Here is a 12,221-nt window from a genome sequence, read left to right as displayed (position 1 = left end):
CACAAAACCAGTCTTAAGTGTCAATTTTTCCAAATTGAGATTTCTACATCATCTCAAAGCTGAATAAATAAGCTTTCCATTGATATAAGGTTTGTTAGGACAATATTTAACTGAGATACAACTGTTTGAAAATCTGGAATCTGAGGGATTGAGAAAATCATCTTTAAAGTTGTCCAAATTAAGTTCTTAGCAATGCATATTACTAATCAAAAATTAAGTTTTGATATATTTACGGTAGGACATTTACAAAATATCTACATGGAACATGATCTTTATTTAATATCCTAATGATTTTTGGCATAAAAGAGAAATGTATAATTGTGACCCATACAATGTATTGTTGGCTATTGCTACAAATATCCCCCAGCGACTTAACACTGCTTTTGTGCTGCAGGGCCACACGTGTCAAAGATGACCATCTGAGGCCTCCAACTCCAACACAATGGATTAGTGATATCCTCTTGTTCCTAAAGTTGGGAAAAATCAAACATTCTATAAGAAGCTCATCTAACCAGTTTAATAAAGCCTGGGGCCCTTTTAAGCAATATGTCACAGAACATGTTTTATTGTCGGACGTAGACTGATTCTTAGTTCTGGCATTTTGTTTTTTCAGCTAACTTTATTGTATTATATTGATTGTGCACTTTCATTGTTTTGCTAAGCCACACTTTTATTTACTTATTTATTATTAGTATCATTATTATTTAATCTATTGCATTACTAAGTTGATCTTGTCTTTTGTTCTGCTTTGTTCTCTTCTTTGTAATATTGTCGTAAAACTCAGAGTAAAAAAAAAAAAGATGACCATCTGAAATTTCATGAATAATATCAAACAAATAATGTCTGCTATGGTAATCTAGTAACTGTATTGTGTAGGTTCTTGGCTATAGGTTCAAAATACTATGGTTTAACCATGGTACACGGCCAAAAACATTGCACCATATTCAATAACGATTGCACCATTTGTTCGAGAATACCTATTTTATTTTTCTTCATTTTTACAACACATCGGCACGAGTTTGCATCTCAGCTCTATAATCTCAACTGCAATTCGATTGTTTTCCAGCAAAAAGGTCCAAGAACAAGGTTGGTTAATCTTTCTTCTGCATACCGTTTGAAGTCGTTTAATGTTACAGCGTTTACATAAAATATGGCAAACGTGGAGTCTCGCCTATTAAATCTCCAATTCAAAGTATGAAGAAATGCAGTTCCGTTCTCAATGTCAGGTCAATGGCTTGTGCGCAATCTGCGCATGCGCAGTTACTTTTCGTAACGTATGGCATAGCAGAGGGGCCAAATGTAGTAAAACTCGTAGTTTTCATGTGTTTTCATGTTTCAAACTTCATCGATTACACCTTCAACCCGCCAGAGAGCCGCCTGAGTTTGATACCAGAAACATTGCTTGAAAACACTCTGTTCTGTCAGCGGCGAACGTGTTTTAATGCTGGATGTGGATGTAATTCAGGGGTAAAAATGACAGATTCCTCTCATCTAGTATTTAAATCACCATATTATACTTTTTATTATTAGATATTAAGCTTGTTAAATGCTTTTAACTAGTATTAGTATTCTGTGGTTATCTATAAACACAATAAAGGTGACTTGCCTTATCTTTCATATTTTGAAATTCTCTAATAACTTATTTGAAGGATATTACTGAATCCTTAACCGTTCATATGTATCTATTTTAAGTATTAGATGTAAAACCAGTATAAATTAGGTCATAAGTCAAACAATATCAAGATCCGGACATGGAAAAAAGTAAGGGAATTTAATATTGTCTTTGAAAAAACTAGCATGTGCTGGTTAGGTATGTTTTGAAGGGGGGATGCTGGTTTGAGCTGGTCCTTTGCTGGTTTGAGCTGGTCCTTTGCTGGTCCTTTGCTGATTTAAACTGGTCCTTTGCTGGTCTTAAACTGGTCCGACCAGCATAAATCAGCAAAGGACCAGCATCCCAGCTTCAAAACATACCTAACCATCATATGCTGTTTTTTTCAACATTATAATGTCATTGGAATTAATGTGGTTAATCTCTCTCTCTCTCTCTCTCTCTCTCTCTCTCTCGCTCTCTCTCTAGTTATGCTCAGGAGTAAATTATTTTTTTGTATTAAATTATTTTATTGTCTAGAAGTTGCTAAATGGCTCTTTTTTTTAGACTATGATTTTGTCATATATATTCATTTTATGTTATTGCATGATTGGTTTCACTTTGGACAGCGTATTCATATGTCGTTTTAATCACCAAAACGTGTTTTGTATCATTCCCTCTGTTTGTCAGGATTTATCTGTTGCTCTGTACAAGCATTTATTGCAAGAGGAGGCCTCTGGATGTGTCTTTCCTAAAAGAAAACTGTATTTGCTTGGATTTGACCTGGACCCAGATTTAATTAATCGGGCACAAAACTCCAACCCCTTTCCCCAGAATATCCAGTTTATCCCCCTGGATCTCACAGATGATGCAAAGAGCCAGGCAGTGCTAGAGTCCTATTTGGGAAGTTTTGGCTGCCCCCGTTTTATGCTCAGCAGTAAATTATTTTATTGTCTAGAAGTTGCTAAATGGCTCTTTTTTTTAGACTATGATTTTGTCATGTATATTCATTTTATGTTATTGCATGATTGGTTTCACTTTGGACAGCGTATTCATATGTCGTTTTAATCACCAAAACGTGTTTTGTATCATTCCCTCTGTTTGTCAGGATTTATCTGTTGCTCTGTACAAGCATTTATTGCAAGAGGAGGCCTCTGGATGTGTCTTTCCTAAAAGAAAACTGTATTTGCTTGGATTTGACCTGGACCCAGATTTAATTAATCGGGCACAAAACTCCAACCCCTTTCCCCAGAATATCCAGTTTATCCCCCTGGATCTCACAGATGATGCAAAGAGCCAGGCAGTGCTAGAGTCCTATTTGGGAAGTTTTGGCTGCCCCCGTTTCCACCTGTGCACCTGTTTTGCGGTGACTATGTGGGTGCATCTGAATCACGGAGATGCAGCGTTTCTGTCTCTTCTCTCCAGACTGGCGTCTCTCTGTGAGTATCTGCTGCTGGAGGCCCAGCCATGGAAGTGTTACCGCTCTGCTGCACGCCGGTTACGCAAACTGGGGCGCAGTGACTTTGACCACTTCAAGACCCTTGAGATTCGAGGAGACATGGCAGCGCATGCTAGAGAGCATTTGGAAAAACAGTGCAGCATGGAGCTGATGCAGAGTTTCGGTAATACAACATGGGACAGAAGTCTTCTGCTCTTCAGAAGACGGTGATAAAGAGCAACACAGTCGGGCAGAAGATTAATCCGTTAAAATCAGTCCACAGTCACTTGTGCATATGCTGACTATGGATTGGCATTAGACTCTAATCCTAATCTGATAGACTGTAATTCTGTTTACCAACCACAAGGGGGCACTAGGGATGTTTGCTTTTGCCATGAGTTCGATAGGAGCGGAGTATCTGATGAACGTGTGCAAGACACGTTTTTGTAGCCTTTTGTTAGTATTATTATTCCTAAGAATATGTCCTCGGGCTTTTCTTTATAATTTCCAAATGATTGTTTTCGTATTAAAACGCATTTTAACAAGTTTGGGTTAATTCATTAAGTTACTTTAATAGCAACTGTTGCAAATGTTATTTTAGCATATGCTCTGAATGTTTTAATTTAATAAACGCTATAGACCTACTCCACTAAGATGATTTTTTTTGTCTATATTTGTTTTTTACTCCGTTGCATATTTCAGCTGCTTTATAGCCTATATTTAAACTGCTTATTTTACTGGATAAAAAACATATTTGTGCTTAACCATATAATGACACAATACGAGGATTATAACGCCAAAACGAATTATTTATAATAATTGTAATTATTTATAATTAATCCATCGTTATAATTAATCTGTCTATATTTGTTTTTTACTCCGTTGCATATTTCAGCTGCTTTATAGCCTATATTTAAACTGCTTATTTTACTGGATAAAAAAACATATTTGTGCTTAACCATATAATGACACAATACGAGGATTATAACGCCAAAACGAATTATTTATAATAATTGTAATTATTTATAATTAATCCATCGTTATAATTAATCTAAAAATCAGAAATCGGCGCGCGTTTCCCGACTGAACGCCACAGAAGTCTTCCCGCGCTTTCAGAATTCAAACGCTTTAACAGACGAACAACTTAACGGTCAAGTGTCTGTTTGCTTTCTTCGTAATTATGTGTATAATATACAATATTTCATGAAATTTGACACTTTAAGTTGATCAAATCTAGTGAAAGTAACAGAAGTACATGAAACGGAGAAGTTTTGGATGAGGACCTGCCTCTGCGAAACTGTGAAGCTTCGTGGTAAGAATTATCATAGTCAAACTTGATCGACAAAGCAAATATTCATTAATTTGGAGCAATTTAGGGAATGAAACTAGGCCTAGGTGTATTCTGGCCTTCATAGTGGTCATTAAGTGTCTTCACCATGATGCTTTTCATCACCAAAAGCTCTTCAGGATGTAATTTTGAGGACATTTGGTGTTTGTCTGATTCAAGATGATGTTAAACCCTCATTGGCTATAATATGCTAAATAAAACCCCTTTATAGCAAACGGCTCCTCAAAAATTACTCTAATTCTCATTGTTGGGATTACAGTAGAGTTGAAACCACTGTCAAAATACAGCTAGTTATACTTATGTTGAAATATTACTCAAACACATATGTATTCCCAAGGCTGTTTGTGTGAGTTTATGAAGCCTCAATGAGACCAGAGAGCATTGAGGGCATATGAAGAATATCATCATATCATGTTTTACTGTCACAGAGCTGACTATCCAATGTGTGTATTTGCCTGTAACCAAATTAATTATTTGTTACATTTGAACAGGTTTTACAGGAAGAAATACTCAAATTGCGCTATTGAGAATATGTTCCCTTTTGGTGTTATTTTTCGGACCATCTCCTTTCTTTCTTGGTGTTTTTTTGTTGTTGTTTTTGTATGGTTTGTGTTCCTACAGACATTGACTAATCTTAAATCTAGGTTTTTGTTCACCCTGCACACAATTATGATTTGTTTTTCATCTTCAATCTTTAGGACTGTCTACACTGTAATTTTGAAAGTGGTGAAATCAGATCTGTTTGTTCAGATGGTGTATCAGGTTGCAGGTATATCTACATTACATACTCATGTTGATACACATTGTGTCCAAAATAATAAATAAACTGAAATACATTTTTAAAAGCCTTAGAGATGATCAGATTGTATTGCAAGAGTAAATGATACATGTGATGCAAAATGATCCCTTTAAATATTGAATTCTGTGGAATAAATCATTCCACAATTTCACTGTATATATCGTCATTTAATTTCGGAGTATTTATATTGAATACATGTATAGTATTTGAATCAGGCACAACACCTTTGTTCTTTCAGGAAAATTAATTTCAGATTCTTTCCATTGATTCACAGAAAGACAAAAGAAAACTACTTCTAATTTTAAGGTTAACTGTCATATGTGTAGTATAGCATTGTTTTGATGATGGTTGACACTTTAGTAAGTGCTGTATCTGCTGTTATTTCTGCTCTCAGTAGTCTTGATCAGGATTGTAGGTGATGGAGAGCTGTTCTGCTGAAAACCATTCACCCCTTTGGAACCTGTGAAGAAAAACAATAATATTCAGCATTCAAATTGTGTATGAAGGTCATATTGTATGCGTTTTAAAATGCTGGTGATGAACCGGTCAAACTCAACATGAAATGTGATTTGTGACCCATTTTACTTTTGTAATATGATGTTAAAAATCCTCTTTCAGACACCGACTGAGACTGACTTGATTTTTTTCATGGACAATTGGTTGGATGGTGTGAAATGGGTTTTTAATAAAGGAATGGACCAGCAGCAAACACTTTTGAGAAGCCTTTTGACAAAGACATGTCAAAAGGTCATGAGCATCTCCACATATCCCAGTGGTAATGCTGCTTTTTCAAATTACACACAAAACCAGAAACTTCTAAGAAAGTAAATGGCATAATTTTGGATTTTATGTTCACTGTAAGTGTGTGTTTACTGTGGCCATTGTTGTAATGAATAATGTCCCATTAGTCCCTTTACACTTACTGTAGTTAGAAACAGCCTGGATGTTCACAATGGGCTGCTGTCCAATTCTGTGAGAGGTAAAAAGAAAAATTTGACGGTGGATATTTGTAAATGTAAACATTTCAGTTCCACCCCTCTCAAGTAAAATACAACATGCTATAACAGGACTCAATGTGTTACCTGTCCTCCTCGCCTTCCAGCAGCTTCCTGTAGGTGGCGATCTCGATGTCCAGCGCCAACTTGACGTTCATGAGCTCCTGGTACTCACGGAGTTGGCGGGCCATGTCCTGCTTGGCTCTCTGAAGCGCCTCCTCCAAGTCCTTAATACGACCTTTGGCCTCCTTCACAGTCATCTCGCCACGATCCTCAGCCTCCACTATCTGGTTCTCCAGGTTAGCTCGCTAAAACGATTGTAGCCTTGAGAGTTAGCGACCACCAATAGGTTTAGGTTAAAGCAAAGGTTAATTTAGCACATTTCTCACCTGTGATTTAATAACCTCAATCTCGCTCTGCATACGACTGATCATGCGATTGACATCTGCGATCTCTCCTTTTGTGTTTCGCAGTTCATCGTTGTACTGACTGGCCTGAGAGGACATCTGATCAAACTGACCAAAACAAGATGGAAAAAGACAAAAAGATCAGTACAGTATATCAGACACAAACTACTGTAGTCATTCGATGTCCATAATGAAAGGTGTTTTATCTAAACTAAATTTATTCCTATATGTTTATGAATCTTTGTGAAGAAAAACACCTGAAGTCAACATGAAAATCTTACTTTCTTAATCCATCTTCCTGGTCTCATTGTTAACGATTCCTTATTCCAAAGGGAAAAAATCTTTCATCAAAATGTAATGACTTTCTCTTTCTCTGAAACAGTTTTCTTTATCCAATCAATTCCCAATGGATGCAATCCCGCCCTACATTTTATGACACTGAAGCTTCTATTTTCAATCAGAAATACAAGTTGAAAAGGGTATTTTGTGATGACTGGAAGAGAAAAATCTCTAGGTTTGATCAATCTTGATAAACTAATTTATCAAGGGACAAAGTTTGCATTTTGTGTCTACCTTGGACTTGTACCAGGATTCAGCCTCTTCGCGGCTCCTGACTGCGATCTCCTCGTATTGAGCCTTGACTTCGGCCACAATTTGATCCATGTTGAGGTTTCGTGAGTTGTCCATCTGCACGATGACGGACGTGTCTTTAATGCTGGCCTGCAGCTCACGCAATTCCTGATCCAGAGAGACAAGGTAAGTTTGTGTTTAAGAGAGTTTTCAGCTGTGTGGAAATTAAGATGTGTATGTAAAAACTGCTAATTTCTTGCACACCACATTGGTCTAGATATTTATTTTGGTCCGACCAGTTATATGGCAATGTGTTAAAGATTTAAAGACAAAACATTAAAATAGTATCGTATTGCTTAGTATGAACCATATTTTCTGAAATATAAGTCATGTTTTTATCATCTGAAAGAAGTTGCAATGTGAATAATGCAATTAATGTCAAGCACACAAAACATGCATAAAGGCATGTGAGCCCACATTTATTTGTATAGTGCATTTCCTACATTTACTTTGCTTTCAATACATTTGTTTAAACTAGGCGTTTATTGTAAATGTTGTTTAAAATGAATGCCACCATAATTTATGTTTGTTTTATACTTACATTTTTCATGTTCTCTTCTGAATACCATTAAATTTAAAGGATTTGTTGTGGCGTGGGGGAAAATAATATATGTTTATATTGTTTATAATGTTTGAAGTATGTATGTGTGTGTGTCTCACCTCATCGTAGATGGTTCTCAGGAAGTTGATCTCATCAGTCAGGGCACCAACTTTGTCCTCCAAATCAGCTTTCACCAGATAAGCCGAGTCTACATCCTGCGGGGCACACAGTACTCAGTTTTTCCTCTTCTCAATTGCAACTTTGAATAACTTGTGTGTCTTCCTTAGGCATTGAACACCAAAACCCCTCACATGCACCATAAAACCCTCATATCGATATATCAAGAGCTACATCTTGTAGATATTTCATATGCAAATTTGACTTATTGCTACTCTCAGTAGGCCATTGAAAACAGATCTCCTCTAGTGTATAAATAATGCTGTGTCCCCACCCAGGGTTTTGTCAATGGTGATCTGATCCCTCCAGGCTTAACTTTAGCAGTTCAGAGCTCTTTACCCCTCCCAAACATCTCATTGTTCCCTCTCCTGGGCTGCTTTTATGCAACGTGTTGTGAAAGTTTAACTTTCCCTGCTGAAAGTCCTGCTTTTTTACTCTGTAACCTGCCCTAACCCCGCATTAAAGTGAGGTCATACCTATTTTTTTGTGTTTCATAATGTGTGAAAATACTATTTTTGACCTCTGACGTCTAGTCATCTAGATATCGCACCTTTTTCGATCAAAATGTGTTCGTCATTTACTGAAAATTTTGGGGCTTGCCATAGCTCTCAAATCTCATTCACGCATTCATGTTTCAAACTTGGTATTACACCCCACGTCTAGGGAATGAAAGGGGCATAATGAAGATTGAGTTGGTGCTGGATTCCCAACAAGTTAAAGGAATAATCACTCCGGTCGGGGACCAAACAATCATACCACTCACGGGAAGCAGAAACAGTTAGATTTATTAAAGGTTATGAGTGAAACATGAAGAGCGTCTCTTCGTGGTGGCCACAGGCCAACATAACAAACAAAAAGGAGACTAGAACAAAAAAAGAGAAATTAAATAACCTAGACAATTTAGAAAATGAAAATACAGCCAGCTTACCTAACTTCCTAACCAAAAACAAAACCCAAACAAATTCACAAAAGAAAATGGTCAGGACACCCCTACGCTCTGTTTCACATGATGAGAAGTTTTAGTCACAACAGCAGGTGTTAAACATTAGTTTGGCCGCCGGCCGGAGGAGGAATCCAGGAGCTCCGAACCTGTTCGTGTTCGCACCAACAATGAGCTCCCCGACAGCTGGCAAGTGGCTTCCTTAAAAGACTCCGCCTTAATAGAACAACCAATTATGCGCCGACACCACAGCATCATGCAACCTATGAGAGAGCAGACCAAAGAGGAGAGCGAGAGAGAAACAGAGCAACACAATACAACTAAAATTATTATCAAAGAAACGGTCATAACACTTGGTTTGTCAAGATACACCACACCTGGTTTGGCATGAATAACACCAAAATAGCTTAATTCTCACGTCTCCTAACCAAATATAAACTATCTGAAGGTAGCTCATTAGGTTTTGGAACAGAGCTATTGTCTCTCAGTGTTCCAGAAAATTCTATAATGTTCAAATACTTTTTTGCCAGATGTCATTGTCCTTTCCCATACTGTCCATGCAGGGTTTAGCCAAGGGGAAGGTGACAATCTTCCCCGCACCATGTGCAAAAATCACTGTAACTGGATATTCGGCACCAGTGAATGGCTTTTATGGAAACCCCTTTAAAGATTCCTATTAAAATCTGTATATGGCCAGAGATGATTTGTCTGTGGGTGAAATTGGATTAGTTGAACTGTAAAGCTTCAACGTCGTGCTTGAGACTTACTCTATCTCTCTGGCTGTTCGCCATTAGACAGAGAGGGAGAAAAGAAGAAAAAAACTTCAATTGCATTGGTGGAAATGGTCATGGCGGACACCTTTAGTGGGATCCAATTAATTTTTATGTGGAGTTGGCAGTCTGCGGTGGGTAGGGGGGTTGACTCTATAGAGAGTTTGGTGTCTGTGAGTATAGCTGATATAGTACTGGAGATAATATAAACTGTGATTTGATGATATTTTTGGAACTGTACAAGTGTTTTTTGTTTGAGAGTAGTCTTGCCTACAAGTGCACCAGTATATTTTAAAAAATATTAGAGAAAGTAATTGCAGTTCTGTCTACGCTTTAAACATTCAAGCATTTCATGCTAAAATAGTTGAAAGAGAAAAGACTGGAGTGTGAGAGAAGAAAGTGATACAAGAAAGCAAATATATGTAGTGGGTTTCATTTGAACATTGGGAGGCATGTTTCTCCCCAGCGCCTCAACTTCAAATGAGATGTAACACTTAAAATGGATATGTTTTAGCCAACCTTGAACAATAAGTTGTTCAGAATTGTTCAAGAATTGATTTCATATGTTTGTATAGGCTATATGTCTATGTATGCATACATGTATGTATGTACATCAGTGGTGTGCAGTGGTGTTCTGAAATGAAGGGGCAAAGTTTTTATTTATTTATTTTTTTAATCGAATGTAAATTCATACCCCAGTCACATTTTCTTGGTTAAATGAACATTACTTACACATCAGATAAAGAAAAGAAAAAAAAATATTCTATTTTATATTTTTACATTAACAGTGTAATCAATATTCTATTTGTTAAAGCCAAGTATGAATCTCATCAAGTGTTTTTAAGCATTTTACATTTATTCCAAAATAATAACTCACCGCAGTAACAATTTAAACAATATTTTTTTATTGGTGAACTTATGTTCAGTTTTTTTTTTAAATAGTTCACTTTTAACTGTTTTTGAATTTTTCATCAGTCATCAAAGCTCTGTAAATATTGGTCACAGACACAGAGATTTACTTAAAATTTCACCAAGCTGATTACTCACTAAAACCTCCCACAGATCATGTTTTCAGATCATTTGAAGTCTTATTTTGACGTAACAATGTGGTTCTACTTACTTTTTTAATTAGTCTTCCCATTAACGCCATTATATTGTTCATTCAGACTGATTCGCGAACAAGAAACAAGCACAAACACAAGAGGCGTGATTTATCGCATGAACCAATCACAGCCGATCATAACCAGCCACATCCAATCATATCGCGATGGAGGCATTGCATCCTCTCACGTGACTTTCCCCCATTCATTCTCAGTTACCCCCCACCAAACTCACCGCATGCTTTAGTGGGTCTGTTAAAACTCAGTGGGCTCAGGGGAGGCAAGACTCCCATTGTAACTTTACCTGCTGGTGTCGCTGTTGTACAGTATTTCTTATAAAAAGTGAGTGATTTATACACTTTTTAATGTTATATTTTTTTATATTTGCATTGTTTTATTTTTGTACTACACATTTTTTTCTAATTTTGAAGAGACACTGCCTCCCTTGCCTCCCTGCCTCCTTGGAGGAAATGCCCCCAGATGTGTATGTAATTAAAAATATAACGAATTTCTTATTTATAAAATACATCGTTTTAAACACTTTATTAGTAAACTAGTAAACATGTTTTTTGTGTGTGTGTGTGTGCGCGTGTGTTTTCTCAGAAGCTCTCATCCACTATTAAAGCTTAGATGAGCTTTGACTGAAAGTTCGACATAACCCTTATGACTTTTGAGTTCTCAGAATCCTATAGCAGTCAATGCTTAATTTATCATACTGAATTTTCTTTGTTCATTACAAAAGACATGATTTGTGGAGACATTGCACTCCCTTCTAAATGTGAGCCTGTGTATGTAGGTTGTCATTGTTGACAGAATATGAAGTATAAGATTTAACGGCACTTCCTCACACAGCAGTAAGACAGCTCACGGCACCATTCCCTCCACTTTACACACATGCGTTTACCTTGCATTAGTATTTATATAAACACTGTCTCCAAATCCTTATCTAGCACTCCCAGTAAGCTGCCAAGGTGGTACAGTTTTCTGAGAGCACAGTCTTCGCCCGTAGCAAGAAGCTGAGCACCATAAGGAGGCAAATATGTGAATTATTCATCCTTGCGTTTTTATTATTTATGATTTTTGTATAAACTTGTATCATGCAGTAGATTTTTTTGTGATGTTTCAGACTTTGGAGGAAGATTTTGTTGTTTATCGTCGTTTTGCCAGTGAGGGGATAAGGCAGTTTCATGTTTTGAACAGAACAGACTTGTAAACCTACCTGTGAAATTACCTGTGAAACAAGTGGATTTGTTTACTGACTGTCTTAGTAATTCAAACCAATTTAAACCCGATCTCGGAACTGTAATGTAGAAGAACATTACAGTTGGTTTAAGCTAGTCCTTTGTTGGTTTATGCTGGTCATTTTGCTGGTTTATGCTGGTCTTTTGCCAGCACATGACCAGCATAAACCAGCAAAAGGTCCAAATCCTTATCTAGCACTCCCAGTAAGCTGCCAAGGTGGTACAGTTTTCTGAGAGCACAGTCTTC

The 12,221-nt window shown here is 37.0% G+C and overlaps 3 protein-coding genes across 3 annotated transcripts in view; 1 reads left to right on the top strand and 2 right to left on the bottom strand.

Annotated features, from left to right (window-relative positions):
- LOC107591356 (cytochrome c oxidase assembly protein COX14 homolog) overlaps window positions 1-1,237 on the bottom strand; it is a 2,926-nt gene extending 1,689 nt beyond the window's left edge. The window contains exon 1 of the mRNA XM_016280511.1: window positions 1,172-1,237. The gene's annotated coding sequence lies outside the window, so the exon portion shown is untranslated. The remainder of the gene's footprint in view (window positions 1-1,171) is intronic.
- Window positions 1,238-2,612: 1,375 nt separating this feature from the next.
- Window positions 2,613-3,608, top strand: LOC107591183 (pre-miRNA 5'-monophosphate methyltransferase-like). Its single transcript, XM_016280265.1, has one exon. It carries the CDS (start codon window positions 2,613-2,615, stop codon window positions 3,255-3,257), a length of 645 nt encoding a protein of 214 aa, XP_016135751.1. The 3' UTR covers window positions 3,258-3,608.
- Window positions 3,609-5,355: 1,747 nt separating this feature from the next.
- On the bottom strand, window positions 5,356-8,077 carry LOC107591178 (keratin, type II cytoskeletal 8-like). The gene is made up of 8 exons (XM_016280252.1): window positions 8,072-8,077; window positions 7,866-7,961; window positions 7,149-7,313; window positions 6,857-6,895; window positions 6,558-6,683; window positions 6,256-6,476; window positions 6,097-6,143; window positions 5,356-5,633 (listed from the first exon to the last, which is right to left on the bottom strand). Exons 1-8 carry the CDS (start codon window positions 8,075-8,077, stop codon window positions 5,530-5,532), a joined length of 804 nt encoding a protein of 267 aa, XP_016135738.1. The 3' UTR covers window positions 5,356-5,529.
- Window positions 8,078-12,221: the final 4,144 nt, after the last annotated feature.

Source organism: Sinocyclocheilus grahami, unplaced genomic scaffold, assembly GCF_001515645.1.
Source record: "Sinocyclocheilus grahami isolate Dianchi unplaced genomic scaffold, SAMN03320097.WGS_v1.1 scaffold8.1, whole genome shotgun sequence".
Classification (NCBI taxonomy): Eukaryota; Metazoa; Chordata; class Actinopteri; order Cypriniformes; family Cyprinidae; genus Sinocyclocheilus; species Sinocyclocheilus grahami.
The sequence above is the reverse complement of the archived record's forward strand: the minus strand, read 5'-3'. Positions and strand labels throughout refer to the sequence as shown.